This window comes from Denticeps clupeoides, chromosome 14 (genome assembly GCF_900700375.1).
Source record: "Denticeps clupeoides chromosome 14, fDenClu1.1, whole genome shotgun sequence".
Taxonomy (NCBI): domain Eukaryota; kingdom Metazoa; phylum Chordata; class Actinopteri; order Clupeiformes; family Denticipitidae; genus Denticeps; species Denticeps clupeoides.
The window spans coordinates 4,960,912-4,983,431 of record NC_041720.1 but is presented as its reverse complement, the minus strand read 5'-3'; the positions used below and the strand labels follow the sequence as shown (position 1 = coordinate 4,983,431).

Here is a 22,520-nt window from a genome sequence, read left to right as displayed (position 1 = left end):
ATTTTTGAGCCTCGCCATCAACTGAACGAGAACATTTGAACATCCTGGCTCCAGGTGAACCAGTTCAAAAGAACCAGTCTCCGCTCTTAACCGCCCTTTTTATAGGCCTCTGCAAGACTTTACAAGATATTAGGTTATGCACCTTCTGGTTTTAGTAGCGGCAAGAATTTTGCTTTTGAACATGAGATGAGTGAGCTTTTATGACCCTTTGACATTTTATTGTTCTCAAAGGCTGAGGGATTCTGGTGCGTTAGACATCTGATCGGGTGAGTGAAGAATACTCTCCAGCTCAACAGGAGTTTTGTTTTCTTCGCTTGGTTTGTCCAGTATTTATAGCCATGATCCGGGTCATGTACAAGGACGGTGAGTGCTGAAAGATTCTGGTGCCTCGGTCCTCAGTTCTTCCCGGTTCTTATCTCATTTTATGGGGGAAAAAAAAACGAATAATTTAGTGAGTGTTGTTGAAAAAGAATGGCACTGGTACATCTGCTCTGGTCAAAGTCTTTTCTAGTGACTTTCTGGGCAAATCTCATTAGAGGCTGAGGTCAACAAGGCATAAGAAGCTCAATTAGTCGAACACCAAATGCTGCCACAGAATATGGTGACATGTTCGGAATCTACCTCACTGATTCGATGCCTTTCACTGTTTAAATTTAGACCCCACGCCTCTTTGTTGGCTGAAACTAGATTGAATTTTCAGATAAGGTAGTTCGTGATGACTTTTAGGTGACACTTTTACTGGTGTCATTTATTTATGTGATTTTGTTGGTTGGATGTGATACGTTGGCTTAATGAATCATTTTAAGCAATTATAAATAAATGGTGACTAAGTGGAAGAGCTGAGTCTTCCAGGTCAGCACATCGTGGTCCACATGAGAGGGTTAAACCTGAAGGGCTTTAGGGATGCAAACAACCAACAATTTAGAAAAGGCAAGTGATGGAACCTTTTAAAATGAGCCATTAGCCATCCTCTGAACAACAAAATGTCTTCAATTGTCTAGTGGAGAATTTGCTGCTTATTTTTCTCTCTGCCTCTCAAATTTAACTTCAGAACATGGTCAGCATCCCAGATGCTGATGATGACTGATTTAATTTTGCTCTTGTCTCGGCCCAGAACGACTATTTTTAAATACGTAGACCTTGCCAGGGCCTGGATCCGTGCAAGGCTGCTGCAAACCAGACTGCTGGTGTATATCACCCTTATAATACTGCATTACTGCAGCATTTAAAACGCTGTGATTCAAACTTAACCGTGCAAGACCATGCAGTAGACAGCGGTGATGAAAATCGCTGTTGAAATGTTACTAACATTAGCCATTCCTTAATATGGGAAAAAGTACAGACTCCTGTTCTTGGAAGTCCGTAGAAAGTCCAGACTCCTGAGGACACGAGGACATTGATTTGTGAACAGCAACAAAACTGTCTGTCAGATTTTATTTAATGTAAGTTTAGTTCTTAGCACAGATTGTAAAAAATATATTGTGTGTGTGTGTATGGATATTTACAGTCTGTGCTAAGAACTATACTTGAATGCGATATTACACTGATATTACACTTATATTACACTGACCATCGGTAAGAATTTAGAAATAAACCGTTTGTCTATGTATTTTCTTCCGATCTGAAAATGTGTGAGCACATACACTACCGGCCAAAATTTTGGACACACCTTCTCATTCAATGTGTTTTCTTTATTTTCATGACCATTTACTTTGATGGATTCTCACTGAATGCATTAAAACTATGAATGAACACATGTGGAGTTATGTACTTAACAAAAAAAGGTGAAATAACTGAAAACATGTTTTATATTCTAGTTTCTTCAAAATATTTACCCTTTCTTAGACACTCTTATTTTAACCATTTCAGGTGACGACCTCTTGAAGCTCATCAAGAGAATGCCAAGAATGTGTAAAGCAGTAATCAGAGCAAAGGGCGGCTTATTTCATTTCTTTTGAGTTCCCTTTTTCTGTTGGTGTTTGGTTCTATGCTTGTGGATTTATTTGGTTGGCGCAGTGTTGCCACATTTCAGACCAGAAGCGATGTCAAAGAGTCGAAAACCGCCGTCCCTCCCTCTCTCCTGCTCTGCATTTCTCTCCCGCTCTCTCAGCACGCTCGCACTGACCTGAAGAATGCCATGTGCATGCTTCTCGGCGGGAGCCAGGCCTCGCTGGCCGTTGCAAATAGCATCTGCGATTGGCAAGGCCGCCGGCCACCCGTCACGGGTGCCTTTGTGCACAGCCGCCCAATCAGTGGTGATTAGCGCCTCGCCGCCTCTCCTGGCCTCGCCTTTGTTCTCCCAACTTGACTCGAGGCGCCACCTGCCAGTCGTGCGGGAGGAATCGGCATCGGCCGCCCGGTACCAGTTAACCCCCCCCACTCCCCCCACCCCCGGCGTCTTTTTTTCGTCTTCTTGTTTCCGTACTCCTCCGGAGTGAAGTAGGGGCCCGTTCATTAATACTGGGAATTTGAATAAGGCCAGGCCTGACGTCTCCGAGGCCCAGAAATAGATATCTCGATTCTGTCTTCCTTTTGTCCTCCCAGGATGAGAAATTGTTAGCTGCCCAGTCGGCGGCACGGCACATCAATCGCGCTCCTCGGCGATGGGAGGCTGAAGGCTGAAAGCGGCCAGCGCAGGTAAAGAAGCAATGGATCTGGCTGGATGCCATCAGTCTCTCCATGTGAGGTTCGGGTCGGATGAAAGCGCTTCGACGGGCGACCGCAGACGGTGCCAAATCAAATCCCAGGCAATGACAACAGCTGGAGCCTTTATTTGTCCATTATTCCTCAATTGGGTGAATAACAGGCCGGTAGAAATTCTGGAGGAGAGCAATGAGACATGGCGGCAGCAGATAATGACCTTTTGAAGCTGAAGTGCGCGGCATCGCGCTAAGCTGTTTTCACTCAACCATGTAGTGATTTAAGTGGAGAGTAACGTTGCTCAGTAGCTTCTGGGCTTGCTTTCATCTCCCCCCCTTTTTTAACCACAGTTCTGCCTGATGCTCCGGCTGTGTTTTTTTTGTGTCTGGCTAACAAGGGAGAGTTGAGGGACAATCTATCCGTCGTCTATGTGTGTTTCTGAGAGGCATGCTTTCGAAAAGAATCAACGAAGTGACCTGAACTGAGGGTTCCTTGGTGCCACTTTGACAGTTTGAAATTTCCTTGTCCGAGGCACCACACCCGAAAGGTTGCAGAGACGGAGAAGAATCATCTGGCAGCTATAGCATGAGGAGTCAAGAAGGGAAACCACACACACATTTTCATGTTCAGTTAAAACGTGGAAAACATAATGGTAACATAATACTCACCAATGAATCAATATATGAATATTTTGTCATGTTTTCGCCACATAAAGGAAACCAGAAATATTTTAATTAAATTGGCATAACATGCAAGCAGTTTACCCTAATGCTGTAATAAATAGCAATAGCTTCATAACGGAGGACACAAAAGGTGAAGCTAGAACGTGTATAAATCACTATATTTTAACGGGGTGCAAACAGGCATCTTTTGTCACTGATATTAGGGGAAGCGGGAACAGTCGTCCATCGATCGAGTTTCAATGATGAATCTCGGCGAAGGCCCTTGGAGGGAGTGGGTGACTGGGGCTGTCGACTGCACCCTGCCCCCCCCTGTTAATTTACTGAGAGAAAACATGTTCAATACTAATCTAATGAATCAGTTTGTGTGCTGTTCTGTCCACCCATTCATCAGCTCCTTCAGTGTGTGGTTGATAATGTGCCGGAACAATGTGCGGTGAGACACAGCAGAGAAATCTGAACCATTTATTTCACGCCTTCTCAGTTCAAAGGCTAACGAGAACAGTTTGCACCAGAGATAGTCCCAGTGAAACACATAAAGCACTATTTTCAAACTGGCAGCAAGCGCAGTGCTACAGTTTAAGCGTGGGGCTTGTTCGCTAGTGTAAGGTCAAAGGCGTCCTCAGGATTTACATAAATAAACAGATGAAACAGCAATGAAACTATTTTTTATGACGTCTGCAGTTTGCACATCTTATGCATTTTATAAAATATGCCACCAAGTACTATGTTCTGGGTGACACCAACAAAGCTGTAGATAGAAATGCTCCTACCAGATACTAATAACAGATACTAATACCAGATACTGATGGCAGATACTGATAACTCACCAACCAGATACTTATACCAAACACTGATAACTCACCTACCAGATACTTATAACTCTCCAACCAGATACTAATAACTCTCTTACCAAATACTGATACCAAGATACTGATAACTCTCCTACCAGATACTAATAACTCTCTTACCAAATACTGATACCAAATACTGATAACTCTCCTACCAAATACCGATACCAGATACTGATAACTCACCTACCAGATACTGATTCCAGATACTGATAACTCTCCTACCAGGTACTGATAACTCTCTTACCAAATACTGATACCAGATACTGATAACTCTCCTACCAAACACTGATAACTCTCCTACCAGATACTGATAATTCTCCTACCTGATACTGATAACTCTCCTACCAAATACCGATAACTCTCCTAACAGATACTGATAACTCACCTACCAGATACTGATACCAGATACTGATAACTCTCTTACCAAATACTGATACCAGATACTGATAACTCTCCTACCAAATACCGATACCAGATACTGATAACTCACCTACCAGATACTGATTCCAGATACTGATAACTCTCCTACCAGGTACTGATAACTCTCTTACCAAATACTGATACCAGATACTGATAACTCTCCTACCAAACACTGATAACTCTCCTACCAGATACTGATAATTCTCCTACCTGATACTGATAACTCTCCTACCAAATACCGATAACTCTCCTAACAGATACTGATAACTCACCTACCAGATACTGATACCAGATACTGATAACTCTCTTACCAAATACTGATACCAGATACTGATAACTCTCCTACCAGATACTGATAATTCTCCTACCAGATACTGATAACTCTCCTACCAAATACCGATAACTCTCCTAACAGATACTGATAACTCTCCTACCAGATACTGATAACTTTCTTACCAAATACTGATACCAGATACTGATAACTCTCTTACCAAATACTGATACCAAGATACTGATAACTCTCCTACCAGATACTGATAACTCACCTACCACATACTTATACCAAATACTGATAACTTTCTTACCAAATACTGATACCAGATACTGATAACTCTCTTACCAAATACTGATACCAAGATACTGATAACTCTCCTACCAGATACTGATAACTCACCTACCACATACTTATACCAAATACTGATAACTCTCCTACCAAATACCGATACCAGATACTGATAACTCACCTACCAAATACCGATAACTCTCCTACCAGATACTGATAACTCTCCTACCAGATACTGATAACTTTCTTACCAAATACTGATACCAGATACTGATAACTCTCCTACCAGATACTGATAACTCACCTACCACACACTTATACCAAATACTGATACCAGATACTGATAACTCACCTACCAGATACTGATAATTCTCCTACCAGATACTGATACCAGAAACTGATAATTCTCCTACCAGATACTGATACCAGATACTGATAACTCTCCTACCAAATACTGATACCAGATACTGATAACTCTCTTACCAAATACTGATACCAAATGCTCATAATTCTCCTACCAGATACTGATACCAGATACTGATAACTCCCCTACCAAATACTGATAACTCACCTACCAGATACTGATAATTCTCCTACCAGATACTGATACCAGATACTGATAATTCTCCTACCAGATACTGATACCAGATACTGATAACTCTCCTACCAAATACTGATACCAGATACTGATAACTCTCTTACCAAATACTGATACCAAATGCTCATAATTCTCCTACCAGATACTGATACCAGATACTGATAACTCCCCTACCAAATACTGATAACTCACCTACCAGATACTGATAATTGTCCTACCTGATACTGATAACTCTCCTACCAAATACCGATACCTCACCTACCAAATACTGATAACTCACCTACCAGATACTGATAATTGTCCTACCAGATACTGATAACTCTCTTACCAAATACTGATACCAGATACTGAAGTTAATGAAACTGAGGTGTCAAACATTACAGATAAAGAGCCCCGTGATCCTTGGCAGAACATGAATGCTATACAAATTAGCATATTGCATCATCTAGCAACATCATACTTTACGGGTATAGCTGATTTTTGTCGGAGAAAATTGTTTCATTTCATTTATCTCTCTGATGAAGCCTATGATCTTACACCAACAAGTAAGTAGCACCTACAGTTGCGTGTACAAATATTAACCCAAACCTTTGATCTTCAAAACATGCTTAATCTTCTGGATATATTTTTTCACAAACAATGAATGTCTGCTTGGAGCCGAAATTAGTTTTGAGTCACCAGATTTACAATAAATCCTTATTGTTCCACCGTCACTGTGCTCGACAGTCTATTTGCATCTGTCAACTCATGTCACAATGTTGAAGATTTGGACAAAACTTGCCAATGGCCATTAATTCGCTGTTGCTCATATTGCACTGTCAGTAAGCCGGGGTGATTGATGGCATAATTAATAACCTCTCCGTGTGGGACAGACACTCGACGTTTGGATGGTTCTCCAGTTAACCACCCTTTGTGTGGATGAGAGAGCGCATTCTGGAAGGCAGGAACCTTTTTTTTCCCCCAGGAGCACGCACCACCATTCTCTTCGACAATGAGCTACTCTTCGCGAAGGGGAGCTGATTAAATTAAACTGCCTCGCAGGCAATCATGCCAAGGTCAAAGGAATGGCAAGCGAGCTGCTCCCGGCACCAACTTGCTGCCGTGCGAGTGGGCTATCTGCAGATGTGTGTGGTTTTGGTGCGGAGCTGTGTGCTCGTGGAATGTGGGGAAAATTGAGTTGTCAGTATTGATTTCACTGCTTGAATATTGCAAAGAAAATCGACTATAAATAATGCAACCAACCTAGAGCCTACCGGCCTCCTTATAACCAACAGTCTAACATGAGACTATGGAGCTGAGATACAAATACTACACCAAATATTCTGATGTTGTTGTTTAGTAAAGAAATTTGACATAAATTAAGAACTGAAGATGCCACACTATCAGGAAAGCAAATGAGGGCGGTATAGAATGCTAATTTTGAAATTCTTCTTTATTCCACTCACGTTGTTATTCCAACAACGTTACACATGATGCATTATGCATATGTATTCAATTAGAAAAGGGCACAAATTCAGACTTTTGATCCTTCTCTATATATGGAGCATATACAGCTTGAAGAAGAACTTCTGAGGAATGTCAGGGTGCAATGAATTGCTCTGCAATTACGACAAAAAAGTATGCAGCACCCCGTTTGGCTAACTTTATCTTTAGGGCACAGTTTAAGAGTTGCTATAATTCATTTTAAAAATTATATTAATGTTCAAAAGCCTATTAAAAAAAAACAAATTCTACCATATTCATAAAAACATGTTTATATGTATTTTTATTTAAACCCACTAATGATATTGCTATGGATTTAATCTTTCTTAGAGTACAAAGTGTTTTCACATGACTTTGTAATATTTTTTTTACCATTTACCTCAACAGGACTATCATTTTTTTAAACTATGGGATACTTGCCCATTCCTCAAGACAAAAACTGCTCCAGCTCTTTCAGGCTAGATGGGTAACGTCAGTGTTCAGCCATCTTCAGGTCGTGCCAAGTCAGGCTTTGGCTGGGCTGCTGCAGGGTGTTTAAGAGTTTCCCTTTAAACCAGTCCAGGGCGGCTTTATCAGCATGCAGAGGGTCGTTTGTCCTGATCTCAGATATCTGGCAGGCTGAAACTGGTTTCATCTCAAGGAATTGCCCTGTATTTAGAGGCGTCCATTTTCCTACACCCCTGCACAGTTTTCTGGTCCCTGACGATGAAAAGCATCCACTCAGCGTGATGCTGCCTCCACCGATCTTCACTTTGTTGGGTTCTCGCCACACATTGAGTTTCCCATGATGATCAAAGTTGTTTTGTTACTTTGAGCAATGGGCACCCAATCGTAAAAGCTCGCTCTGTGGGTTGAGCGGCTTAAAGGGATCCCAGGGACACAGATTCCCATGTCTGGGAGTGGAAGTTTACTCATACTTATACATAAGGGATCTTTGCTCGATTTCATTGTTATATTTAGTCTTTTGTCTGAAATAAAATGGTTTTCATGATCATTCATGCTGTTATTAACCAATGGTATAAACAGCATTTGAACCTATGATTGAAATAGTGAGGAAGTGAGGAACTGGGTTGTAACTACTATGCATCAGCTGGAACCTTACAATAAGATGTTATTTTTATGAATATGGCAATTACTATAAATATAATTCTGAAAAACATTGAGCCTTCTGTTCGGTTTCTGTATATGTCTCAACTCCCAAGATAAACTTGTCAAGTTCAGAATCCCAAGATCTCTTAATTTAATTATGGAATTTTTTTTTTTCTTTTCAATTCAGACATCCAAAAAAAAATTGGATTATTTAAAGTGTTCATTTCAGATTGCAATTACATTAAAGTATCAGTTACATTTTAAATTAATAGTATTTGTCAGATGCCCTTATCCAGTGCACCTTACAGTTACAGGGACAGTCCCCAAGAAGACACTCAGGGTTAAGTGTCTTGCTCAGGGAAACAATGCTATTAAGTGGGGTTTGAACCTGGAATTTTGTGGCCTTTGGATTAATGGACGGGTGTGTTACAAACTAGGCTACTGCCAACCTGAATTGTCCAATTTCCCCTGGGCATTGGTGTAAAGAGCTGTCATAAGGACATGAATATGTCATCTGAACAGAGAAGACAGCAGAGCATCAGACTGAGCTGAGTCCAATCAGCAGGCCTTTACCGCCCAAGTGGTTTCAAGGGATGATACCAGTTAATGAGTCACAATTGGAGTTCCTCCATGTCTTAGGGAGTCTGATCTGGCCGCCAAGCTCAAGCACTATCAGATGGTTGTATCTGAACATGAGTGCCGTCTACAGCATATGCTTAATTGGCAGTTTGAGCCTTTGCTCCGCTGTCCACTGTCCAAGTCATTAACATGGAATATGCACTCTGGACTGCGAGCCGATCAGCTCTCAGGCGTTCCGTTAGTGCATGTGATGCGAGATATTTTCCCCAGCTGCTTGGCCTCGGTTCCAGCCTCCGCTGAGATGCTCCTTGCTGTGCACAAGAATTTCTTGTGGGACTGCAGCAGTTTGGTTATCTGCTCCCTGTCTTGAGATCTAAAGACACATTTGGGATTGGTGCCTCAAACACTAAACAAAGTCCTCGCTGTTGCATTTAGAGATGAATAATATGGCGCCTAGAGATTTTAACATTTTAATATTAATGAGGAGTGATTGGGTGCATTGTTGTCATGTTACTATATTAAGGCAGTTACATTTTGACAGTTGTGTCCAAAATGTCGAAAGTTAGTATTATATTTAACTCATTATTTCTGATGCAGTTTATAGAAACTATAATATAATATAATATTTCAGAAGACATATGATTTTGTATTGGCTGTACTTGCTGTAATAGCAAAAAAAAAACTTTGAAGTTAAACACACCATTATAATGTCAATGATCACCCCTGTTTTTTTAAGGGGAGGTGATGTGCCAGTCCCCTTTTATTACATGTGACTTAAAACGGATTCTTATTGCTAATAGAGTTAGGGGAGACCTTTTACGCTTTCAAATTTTCTAAATTATCTTGGAGACCTCCGTAAATGTAATTATTGCTCTCTGCCTTTTTTCTGTGGATCGGATCATGAAAACATGGCACACTAGCTCAAGAAGACTATGATCAATAGGGCTCATTATTCATAACCACTTAATCCATGTCAGGGTCATGGATATTTACATCAATAACAGTTAAAATATCTGTAAATAATATTTAGGATGCATTTATACATAAATAACACATACATAAATAGTTGAGAAGTATATGGAACATTGTTGTTTTCCTCGGATGCATGGGATTTAAAACCAGTACATTTTTTGTGTTTCAGTTAATTCCTTCAGTGCCAAATAATTAAAAATACTTTGTGAAATTAATTGTAAATTTATGACAGAAGCAAATATCTAATTTTTGCAAAAGAAGCTCAATTTACCTTTTGCATGTGGCAGCACATTTCTTCCAAACATGCTGTACTGAGTGAATAAATGGATTATGACATTTCAGAAGTGGTTTCTCAGCATCCTGTAAACCAGGGCAGAACTTTCACCTCCTCTATTCATCAACGTCTCAGCTCCTTCCTTGGGTTTCCTGATGGGAAGTCTTGTTCAAGGTCACAGCTGCTAGGGCCCACCTGGAATTCTGACTTTCGACCCCATCGGCCCCCACATATGGAGCGCCGCACCCAGCTTCTGTGCTGTCCAGAAGTGCATGTTCAAAGTTGAATCCGGTCGGCTTTGTGGGAATTTATCTTGACAGGTGGCGTGTTAATGATTTAAACGGTTGGTTCACGGTGAGTTGAGCACGCGATGACTTTTTCATTAGGCCCGAAATTTCAGCGCGGCTACGGGGAAAATTCATGAAATGTAAATGCGTTGTAAATGTGAACACTGAACACAAAACATTAGTCTCATTAACAGTTTGCCACCTGGACTACTGCGGCATGAACATTTCATAAAGCACTTGGTGCTCAGCCTCTGTGATGATTCAGTCACGACTTTTGTTTTCCGACAAAAACATCAGCAGTTGCAGCAGAGATTATAGCAAAGTTAATGTAGAACGGGCATTTTCATTGGCTGAATCGAGTCCTGGGAGGGACGCATCTATTTATTGTCTATGGTAACAACCTGAAGGAACCTTTTGGTTTGTTTAATAGACATTTAGGGTAATTGTTAATAGATATTTAAGGGTGAACCAAAGATATCTAATTTAGTATTATTATTATTATTATTAAAATGTATTGATTGAAGGTTGTGTATGATCAATCAATCAATAAATCAATCAACCCTTATTTATGGAGCATTTTGTTTTACGACCTAGGTTGACCAAAGTGCTTCAAAACATTAAGAATAAACCAAAAAGCTAAACATTGACCATTAAAAAGTAGCAGTCAGACCCATTAAAACTAAAATATTTAAACATTTAAATAAGAAGCTAAATTGAAAACTAGATTTGGAAACTGGTATGAAACTGGTATAATGCCAAATCGCTTCCAAAATAGATAAGTCTTAAGTTTTGATTTAAACAGCAAAAGATCGAATAGGCATTCCACATTATATTGACAATGGTGGGGTTGTAGGTAGGAGGCTAAAGGCCAAGGTCAGAAGATCAGCACCAATGTGCCATCCTTTCATGGTAAAGCACTACCTACAGTTTATTAGTGTTTACATATATCTAAGCTAATGAACAAATGTGAACAAGCTTGGGCTTAAGAGGTCAAGACGGGTGATGGAAATTATTGGCTGAAATAATGACTTTTGCTGAATAAATCTCATTTGCTTGCACAGAATGAAACTTAACTGGTACCAATGAGCCATGCATTTTTAATTATCCATGGAGATGCCTTATTAAATTCCATATGTGTGCAACATTAAGACACATTTGCACAGGATTCACTTCCTAAGGTTAATTTAACCATTATGAGCTGGAGAGGAACAGAAATCACTTCAGATGTAGATAATGAAACGTTGCATCCGAAATTTAATTAAGTGTAATGTCTGGATGGCTTAGATGACATGATCATTAACAATGTCCATGAAGTGCCCATCATGTTCTGCACATCATGAGACCAGCAGATCACTGATGTAGTGCTCATCCAAAATGAGTCTGAAATGACCATGGACTCCCTTCTTTTTTTAATAAGTGAGCCAACAATAATCGATTAGAGACAGCAAAAGAATATACTGCAACCAGCCACCAGGGGTAGTTGACCTGTTGTGGTTTCTTATTTTAGAGGTAATGCATTGTCCATACATTTTTTTTACATTAATAAGTGTAAAGTGTAGAAGGGTGGTAGTAGCCTAGTGGGTAACACACTCGCCTATGAACCAGAAGACCCGGGTTCAACCCTCTTACTACCATTGTCAAGTTGCTCGAGGGGGATTGTCCCTGTCACTACTGATTGTAAGTCACTCTGGATAAGGGCGTCTAATAAATTCTGTAAATGTAAAAGTGTGTAAAGTGTCAAGTGATTGCCACACAGCAGCACAGCACATGGTGCACACAGTGAAATTTGTCCTCTGCATTTAACACATCACCCTGAGTGAGCAGTGGGCAGCCATGACAGGCACCCGGGGAGCAGTGTGTGGGGACGGTGCTTTGCTCAGTGGCGCCTCAGTGATGCCTTGGCGGATCAGGATTCGAACCGGCAACCTTCTGAATCCGGGGCTGCTTCCTTAACCGCTAGGCCACCACTGTCCCCTAATAAGTAACGTCTATAATCTTGGAGATGGCTACAAATAAATTTTTTCCTATACAAAAAATGCCCTTTACTGCCTTACATTCTTTAGAAATTCACCTACAATTAGGAGACAAAATACTATGTCAGGCATGCCTAACATCCTCTGTTGACTGGACTGGAGCTACATGTCGTACTGCAGCCAACCACCAGGGGTGCTAGACCTGAATTGGCTTCACATTTGAGAGGCAATGACATGTCCATATGTTTCACGTGCGATGTAAATGTCAATCATAAATAAGAACAGGACATTCATCAGCTTTGGTGGCACACGTGTCGCGTGAAACAGACACACACAGATGTGTGTTAAAAAGGAACAGAGCATTTTGGTAATAACCTAGACAGCTGTGACCTATAAAACTCAGGTATAATCAGTTGCCTTCCAGTGACACAACAATTCATTTGCACCTGTGTGCCGTTATGATGAATCTGATTAGTTATGGATTCAGCAGTTCTTTTAATCTCCTCCTATTCTGGGCAGGTTTTAAATAGAGAGGCCGCGTTGGCAAGTTGCATTTTGTGGTCTGGACACAATTTCGTGAAACATGTTTTCACGTTCAGTCCACTCCTGTCACATCCAAATATTTCTGGCCGAGCGTCATTTCTACAGTGGGAAAAAATAAAAAATAAAAGCATGTGAGGTCACATCGGTGATTTCAGTTTTTTTATCAGGAAGTGCCAAAGCCTTTTCATGTCGGCGCCTGCTGCCTTTTAAACCGCAGGATTACCTCGCTGGATGAGCGACACACACATGCGAGATGGCACAAGTTTGAGGTTTTGCATTAATAAAAGTCACTTAATCTCAGCAGGAAGCGGCTTGAACTGGAAACTGGAGCACGCGGTGACACCAGTTAAAGAACATTGCAGTCGGGCTCCCCTGGCAATTGCACGTCAGGTCAAGGAGGCTGAACACCGTGCCCTTATTGCCTCATCCCTTCCTTAACACACACGCAAGAAAGGGCAAATACGGAGGCCAAGAGTATCAGCCAGCAGCAGGCGAGCTCCATATTCATCTTGAGGTCGACCAGATGCAGAAAATAATTAAAAAAAATAAAAAATAAAAAAATCCTCCTCCGTTCCTCGAGGGCTCAGATCACTCAGGCAGACGTCATGACGGAATTAAGCACCATATTGCAAAGTTGTAAATATCTTCCATATGGTGCTATAAAAAAACGCAAAAAAAATCATTGTTTCAGATGCCAGGTACTAGCGAGCCATTGGGAGACTTTTTTTCTTTAAATATGTCCAAAAAACCCTAATGATTCATTTTCATTTCTGTATCATTAACGTGGAAATGATCATGCTTGATTACGGCTCAGGGATTTGATTTGGCTGTTGAGTGACAGTAAATGGATTTGGAATTTTATCGTTTCTTCCGGCTCCTGCGCGTCGAGCGTCCGCCCACCAGTGGCGGTCAGGTCAGCGGCGGAGAGACGGATGAAGGGGGGGGGGGACAGCTGTCGCAGGGTGCCCGCCGTCTTCGTTGCAAAAAAAGGACAGGCATCAGTGGGACGCTGAGGTGGTAGTAGCCTAGTGGGTAACACACTCGCCTATGAACCAGAAGACACAGGTTCAAATCCCACTTACTACCATTGTGTCCCTGAGCAAGACACTTAACCCTGAGTTGCTCCAGGGAGACTGTCCATGTAACTACTGATTGTAAGTCGCTCTGGATAAGGGCGTCTGATAAATGCCGTAAATGTAAATGGGACACTGACGGCCGCGTTCCCGCCGTCGCCAGGGGAATCGCGAGAGGACGGGCCTCAGAAAATGGAGCCCTTTCATCCCAATCAGGTCCAGGGGAAAGGAAGCCCTCTCAGCTTTTTCCGGATGCATCCGCTTGTGTTGGGTCGGTATGAGGCAACGGGAGGAAAATATAATGTTTTTTTTTTCCTGTGCATGAGGAGCATGCTGAGGGAAACGCATTAAAAGGCTATAAAATTGTACACTCTTCAAACCCTCTCAGCCTCACAGGAGCCAAAAAAAAAAAAAAAAAAAAAAACTTGTTAGGTTCTCAAATAATTTATAATTTGTTGTTTTCCGTGAAAATATAGAACGCTGTCTGGGGTCGTCTATCAGTTTAATAAATCTCCCAGCGACTAGTCGAGAGGCCTTATTTATTCATGCGCGTGAGACGGAGATGAGAGAACAGACGTGTGCGGAGATGGCGCCGTGATTTGTTGCTGCTTAGGAACATGTGTTACTCCGACTGAGCAGCGGGAATCTTGATGGAATACCACAGGATTCCTTTCGTGTCGAGGCTGACGTGTACGTCCTGGGTTCTGACGGGGACTAAATCCGGTATTACGGAAACAAACGAAACCTCTCCGTGGGTTCGTCTTTTCTGGGGTGGGCCTGGGAGTCGTGGGATAAAAAAATACAACACTGATACGTTGCCCGCGATAACAATATGCAATATGCAAGAAGAAGAGGAAAAACATGACCTTTTCATCACATCATCGCATTTTAAAACACGATCTGGTCAGTATAAAACTGGTTAGCAGCGCATTGATAATGTTTCACCAAATAAAGTAATTTGCCTTATCGACAATCTCGTTCCGAACCTATTGTTTTGCAACCTGTATTAGCATAAAAAGGCCTGAAAACTGTCACGTTGGGTCAGGTGAACATACAACGTCGATGCGTGTCGAACTTTTTTAATCTCCACTGTCGGTGTAAGTCGCCCCCGAGTTAAGAGCCAAGCGAACGTAACGTAATGCAATATAATCGTCTAATCCCCGCAAAACAATTACATTGGTCAGTACTTTGCAATTGATCTCCTCTCGGCACAACACCCCCCCCAACAAAAAAAACAAAACAAAAAAAAAAAATTTGGTTGTCGACGCGAGTGCCGTCACGCCCCCGATCAATTGGAGGCTCTTTTTCTGCTTAATGATTATGACCCGGTTCAATAGAGGTAGACATGAGAAAAGTATAGTGCCCGTCTGTTTCACAAATGACCCCGGGGAGGCAGCAGGTCCCCATGGCCTCCGGCCCACTGGAGAGAGGGGAGTGGGAGTTGCTCTGGGCGAGGAAAAATACGGCCCGCTTTCCCCGTCCCGGCGGAGTGCTGGTGCTTTAAACCTGTCGGAAAATGCTGACCCTTGCTAATGCACCGCATTACTAGTCTCGTCCCTAACACCCCCCCCCCCCCCCCGCTGAACTCCGCGCAGTATTCCGCGCATTCTCTCTGCCTGCTCGCGGGGCCCGCGGATCTTTGGACAGGCAGACAGCCTCGGCGGGGATCCATCTGTTCTCCTTAATCCCCGCAGAAGGCGGGAATTCATATTATAGGAGGCATCTGAAACACATTTCCCCGCAATTATTATTACACCCATTAAAAAAAAAAAAAAGGCCCCCGCTCGTAAATTTGATTTGAATGTTTAAGGCTTCACCTGCACGGTAATATTATTCAAATGGGTAGCAAAGCCCAGCGAGGTGCTCACTCGATTAATTTAAATGCCTGTACAGTCTACTTAAAATGAAATAGTAAAAAAAAAAAAAAAAAGATGTTTTAATGCACACAGAGACCATTTGTAATCATGCAGCAGGGCAGACAGAACTTTGAAAACTCGGGGGGCCTGTTAAATACATAATGATGAACTATTATCACAGGCGGCTTGACTTTTGAGGACGTTAATAAAATTCGAACTTTTCACTTCACCTCGTGGATGCCCATGTGACGCAAACATGAATTAAACAAGGTCCAATGTGAGTTGGGATTGTAATGGTGGTCCTAAGACGTAAGGAGAGATGTACCACCTCTCATAGATCCAGAGCAGCCAGGGGCGTATTCCACTATGGACACGTTCCTTTGTTTGCTATGTGATAGAAAAGGGTCACTTAATTTTGCAATTTAATTAAAAAGGGTGAAGCTTTTTTACCTTTACCTTTTTTTTTTTTACCTTTTTACCTTTATTCTGTGTTGTGACTTCTTTTTTTGGATTGATCGTAGGAGATATTTGAGTTTAAGTTTCAGGAGTTGTCTCGCGTTGTAATCAATGTGTTGTAATCAATAATTTAATATGATATAAATATATATCAAACTTTTGGATTGAGAAATCAAAAATCAGTACACAAATGTAGATCACACTACATTTGTGGCCAAGGTCTATGGTACAAGCTGCCCAGCATGGTATCATGAACCAGCGTCCAAATCTCAGCATTAGCCTTAACGCTGGTGTCCGGTGGGGCATATACTGCTGTCTGATGGATGAACGAACACGATCGATTCGCCAAGAAAAAATATTTTCTGGAATTTTATATATTGAAATGTTACATTAGGTAAAGTGTGTTTGTGTGTGTGTGTTGCATAAAATGTACCAAATCTCAGTTCTGTTCAGCTGTCCACATGTAGACATTTCTTGTTTGGAAACCTAAAGAAGCAGCAGCCGACTGTTCACTTCCCGCCTCCCCTTCTAATGATTACAGTGATCAAATACCATGGCCCTTTTCGTTTTATTATTTTTTTCTCAAAAAGCTTCACTTCTATATACATTTTGTGCAAAAAACATTTAAAGGTTTCAAGGACTTTACATTGTAAGGTAATTTCAAGGCACATACATTGGACAACAACATTTTTGTCATGGGAGCCAAACAATAAATCAAAAGAAAAGAAAAAAAAAAAAAAAAAGGAATAAATTTCGACTTTGGTTCCTGTTTGTCACTGACTGGATCACGTAATCAGCCCCATCCTAGCGACAGAGCGAAAAGCCCAGAGCGAGACCATAAATAACATGATCTACTGCACATATGGCCCCTCTCCCAGCTATATATTTCTTATACGGTTTTAACAACACGCCTGTATAACACGAGACAATGCGTCTCTTTTCACTCTCTCGTTAGAAAGAATTCTCCGTTCAACCCAAGAGCAAAAACTATTACATTGATACTATAAAAATGAAGCCAACAGAAAGGAAAATGTATTTTCAGTAGGAGCCGCAGTTCGCCGGGGGCCCGAATCTGGCAACGTGGCATTTTACCAGCGATAATGTCACCGGGAGGTCCAGGGAGGAGGTATAAAGCCATCTCCAGCGTGCTCAGCATTCGCTCGTTTGTTCAACCCGACCTCGCCGCCGCTCTGCGTAATTATTATTCGTATCTGAATCAGCGCGCTCTGGGACGGGCCGCTGCTCGGCGGTGGAAAACCTGCACGCCGTTGCATTCCCCCCCCCCCCCCCCCCCCCGCTAAGAATAACGCGAGGTCCGCCAGGCCACGGAGACGCCGGCTGACGCACTTCGCATCGTGGCCGCGTTCGGGCCCTGACGCCAGGAGTTGTTGGGCCTCGGCCGTTTATAGGGACGATTTGACATTGACGGGCGTCGTGGCTCCCCTTCTGCATAAGGCAACAGAACGTTCCGGAAACGTTCCGGAGAAGCGGACACGTTAAGGGACGTACAGTCTTGACCAGCAGCGGATCGGCATCAGGGCTATTTATCCGGATCCCTTCGCACCAAGGCGGTTTTAGCCACGGGGGAGAGGCATCAGTTAAAAGCCTCCTGGATCCGCATCGGAGGGTGGCTGTCTGGAATAAAGTTTCCTCGGCTGTTCTTATTAAAAGTGGATTTTCTTTTTTATTCTAATAGACATGTAGCTAATACTGTTCACGGGAAAGCGCTCAGTCATCGCGGTGACGAGCGCTGTTGGGTCCCCCCCCCCGTTATAAATAAGCTTCTCCCGGGCTAGAGCCGAGGAGACAGGGCTCTCTGTTCCCCGCGAAGCGATGACTCTTCCCGCCCTCAGCGCGTGATTCATCCCGCCCCGGTGAAAATAATATCCGCCTGTTTTTCTTCCCCTCTTGGACGTGGGATTTTTTGAAGGGGGGGGGGGGGGGGGGGTTCTGTATGTGTGTGTGTGTGCGTTGGTGTTTTAAGTGTGTGTCGGGGTGCTTTGAACTCAGGCCCAGGAAACCAAACAGAGTCCAAGCACACGGAGTCTACTCGCGGCGGTGTGTAATGAGGACTTCTTTGTAACAGCGTGCATCACTAATGTCAAACAGGCTTTGTTAACCAAGAGGGTGGGTAAACAGGGGGTCTAATAAAAAAAAAAAAAAAAAAAAAAGTTGAGTTGGTGAAGTGGGCCACCATACGCCTGTGGATACGCAAAGAAAGGCGATAAACTCTCCACGTCGCGTTGGCCGGGTCACGAACTTTCCAAAATAGTTATGGGTGGATAAGTCCCCCAAGGAAAGGACAGACGCTTGTCGCGGGGGGCTTTTGGTCTGATGTTCCTTGTAGAGACACAAGGAAAGGAAGTTCCCCCGGTCACATGCCGTACGGGCTGAAATCAGCTGCCCCCTGGTGGCCGGTATTGGCACTGAATGAGGGCAGCACCTCTGGTATACGCTCCCCCCGCATTTCTTGCTTTGTTCGCCTGAGCCGGCGACACCCTCGGGGGGCCGGAAAGTGTGCCCTCTGATCCCTCTGAAGTGACTCCCACAAAAAGAAAGCTAATTTGCCGAATGACCGCTTGCACTCGCTGCTGAGTTAGGAAAGTGCGATTAAAAGAAAATAATAATAATTGATATAATCTATATAAATAAAATAAAAATGACACAGGCCCATTTTTTTCCCCACTGCAGGTTAATCAGGGTGTTTGCAATTTCTGAACTGTTATCTGAACTGCGGTTAGATGAAGAGGGGATGGGGGGCTTGGGGGGTTGGTGGCATATATTTGCTCCTGCGGTATCCTAGCCCTCATAGTGGAGAAGCCCAGTGAGCGTGCCTCGATTGTACAAACTCATCTGTACACTCCTCGAGCGAAACCATCGGCCCGCCCGTTTAATTACAAAAAAAAGAACAACCCCCCCCCCCCCCCTCTCTTTTTTTTAAGAATAAAAAAGATAGCAGAATTCCACACAGTTGTCCACAGTATAAATTACACTGTATACTGAACTTGGAAATATATATATATATATATATATATATTGTACAGTACATTTAACTACAATTTCTTTGTTTTTTTTTTGTTTTTTTTATCTTCTTCTCCTTTACGAAATCCTGCGGGGAGCATCACGTGTGGCAGAAGTCCACGTTGGGGACGTTGCTGCTCTTGCAGTACGCTATACTGTTGTTACTGAGGTGGCAGTCTCTGAAGCCGACGCCCCCGTTGGGCGTGTAAATGGGCTGGATCCTGAAGTCCCCCTTCAGGAGCTGCTCATTGTTCAGGGACACTATCTGGAAGCTGGTTTCAGTCATTTCCAGGATGGAGTTATCCTTTTTGGTCCCGGCCTCGCAGTAGTCATCTTTTCTCCGGCCTCGGTTGTATTTCCACTTGGTCGATGACGACCTGCTCTTCTTGTGCATGTGCCAGCAGAACAGGCTGAGCAGTGTCACCAGGACAACGAGGACGGCTCCGCCTATGACGCCGGCGAGCAGGAGCGTGGAGCTGCTGTCTTGCTGGGCAGCTTGTTCCGACTCGGTGGCCCTGGGGGACAAAGTCTTGGCCTCGGAACAAATGGTGTCCTCCCCGGGACGGTAGGTGTTCAGCGTGTCCAACACGTACACGCAGATGCGGTAGGTGGACCTTGGCTCCAGGCTGGCAAGGCTAAGTTTACGCCGGTCCCCGGGAACCGTGATCTCCTTGGTCACGTCGCTCATCAGCGCCTGGCCCATCTTCACCCACGTCACCTTGTAGGCGGTGACCGTGAAGTACGAGTCCCAGCTCACGTCTATGCAGGTGGAGTTGAGGACGTGGAAGGAAATCTGCAGGGAGTCTTCGTAAGGAGGACGTGGGCCGGAGGGCATGGCGGGTAGCGGAGGTGCGCGGCTGGCGCCTCCACTGGGCGGGTAGAAGACGGTGGAGGTGGACACGGTGGTCTGGGTCGTGGTGGGTTTGGTGCTTTGGGCTTGGGTGGAGAACGGGAGCTGTTGGGTGGGCCACGGCTCGAGCTTGGTGCCCGGCGGGCACTGGATGACCTCCAGGCTGAGCTCTCGGATCACCATGCCACGTACCCTCTCGGGACTCTGGCACGTGAACCCGCGGACGTTGACCGCGGACAACAGGGACTTCAGCCAAGCAATGACCCACTTAATGGAGCAGTCACAGTGCCAAAGGTTGCCGCGGACATTGAGGTTTCGCAAGCTGACGAGTCCGTCGAAGACGCCGGGAGGAAGAGACCTCAGCTGGTTGTTGGAGAGGTCCAGCTTCTCCAGCCTGTAGAGGCCGGTGAAGGCCGCCACCGGGACGTTGTTCATCTGGTTTTCCTGCAGGTTGAGTTTGACCAGAGACACGCTGGGGAGCAGCGGCGGGGGGGCCGTCAGGGAGTTGCGGGCCATGGACAGCTCTCGGAGGTTGACCAGGTCCTGAAACGTGCCCGGGGCCACGCCCTCGTCCGTGAGGAGGTTCCCGTCGAGGAGGAGACGTTGCAGGGTGGTCACGTTCTGGAAGGCCTCTTCGGGGATGTCGGCGATGCGGTTCTCGTCCAGCCTGAGCTCCTTCAGGTCCACTGGCAGTCCGATGGGCACACTGCTCAGGTGGTTCTTGGTGAGGAACAGCATCTTGAGGCTGACTGCTTCCCTGAAGGCACCCTCCTCTACCCCCACCGTGGAGATGGAGTTATCATCCAGGTGCAGCTCCTCCAGGTGGGCCAGTTGGCTCAGCGCCACCCTGGAGATGGTCTGGATGTTGTTCTCCTGCAGATGTAGCACTCGGACGTTCTTGGGCAGGTTCACAGGGAACTCGTCCAGCTGGTTGCCGTAAAGTACAACGGTTTCTACCGAAGCCACGTTGTGCAGCTCCAGGGGGAAGCCAGCGTTGTTGATCTGGTTGTTGTGGAGGTAGAGGGTCTTGTAGCCCTCCGTCACGCCCAGGGGCACAGAGGTCAGGCTCCTCTCGTTGCAGTAAATATACGTTTTGTCGCAGCGACACTCCTCGGGGCACGGCGCTCCGGGGGCGAACTGTAGGTGCAGGCTTAGCAGCACGGTCAGCCAAAATCGGAGAAACGAGGCCCAATCCTTATTCCAGAATCCGGCGTGAAACTCCATAATGAAGACCCAGCGGGAAAAAAAAAAAAAGATGAAAAAACCGGAAAAAAAAAAACGGAGAAATTCCCCCAAACGACAGTAACGAGACGAGAAAAAAAAAAAAATCCCAGTAATCCCACAACCGAGAAGTCCTCTCGGAGACGGCGCAGTTCAGGGTGCGAGGACGGCGGGCCCGAGGATCAGTCCCTGGGGTACCTGCGGCTCCTCGTCGTGGGTCTGGTTAGAGGGCACCGGCCCACCGGCTGGCTCCGTCCATGCTGAGGCGTCAGACCATCGCGGGGACCTTCGCATAATGGGCCTGGCCACTCGAGTTCGGCCGATTCGGAGGCGTGCGGCGTCGCGCCGCGCTGTGCTCCCCCTGCCCGGCGGTCACGCGCCAATGCGCCCTGCCCGGGGCAGCTTCCAGGGAATGTGACATTTGGATCCAGAGACCTGTTTCGACAAGAAGGAAGAGTACAAAATGAGTCTTTTAATGCGAGCGCCACCATTTTTTCGTGTTTCTTTTTTTTTTTTGTGAGGAAAGCACTACAAGAAAATATTCCGATCGGTGAAAGCTACATCCGGTCTAACTTACATAAAGAGGCCTTTCATTACTGCCACCAGCCAACAGGGAGAATTTCGTAGCATTCGAGGAGGGGGAGAAATTGCAGGAGCTTACACGTTCGCACTGTGAGGCATATCAGTGACACGGAAATTGGTTTCTCAGGAACACAGAAAGGGCCGAACCTGCAGGTAGGGCATGTTTCTGTGAATGTCACGCCGGAGTTAGGCAGACGCCGTAAACACGGCGGCCTGCGGCTAATGGAAAGGCGCTCTCCCTTCGCCCTTTCCGGCCTCGTGGCACATTTTACAGGTACGCTGCTGTTAAAAAAAGGTAATAATGATAATTATTAGTTTTTTCATCTTTTTTTTGACGGACCCGGCCTGTCGGGTAGGGACTGGAGAATAATTTACCCTGGCCAGACGCGATAAATGAGAGGAACGGGCTATTTTTCCTCGGCGTGAAGGCTCCGAGTGAGCACAAGGCCACGGGATTACTGAAGACACGAGATCTGCTATTTATGGTATTGTCCATCACCCACCCAGA

The 22,520-nt window shown here is 44.5% G+C and overlaps 1 protein-coding gene across 1 annotated transcript; it reads right to left on the bottom strand.

Moving 5' to 3' along the window:
- Positions 1–16,887: 16,887 nt before the first annotated feature.
- On the bottom strand, positions 16,888–21,463 carry flrt2 (fibronectin leucine rich transmembrane protein 2). Its single transcript, XM_029002757.1, has one exon. The coding sequence runs from the start codon at positions 21,431–21,433 to the stop codon at positions 19,460–19,462; it is 1,974 nt and encodes a 657-aa protein (XP_028858590.1). The 5' UTR covers positions 21,434–21,463; the 3' UTR covers positions 16,888–19,459.
- Between the last annotated feature and the right edge of the window lie 1,057 nt (positions 21,464–22,520).

What these genes read in the sequence shown, in the direction of transcription:
- flrt2 (XM_029002757.1), bottom strand. Translation starts at nt 21,433, where the DNA reads ATGGAGTTTCACGCCGGATTCTGGAATAAGGATTGGGCCTCGTTTCTC.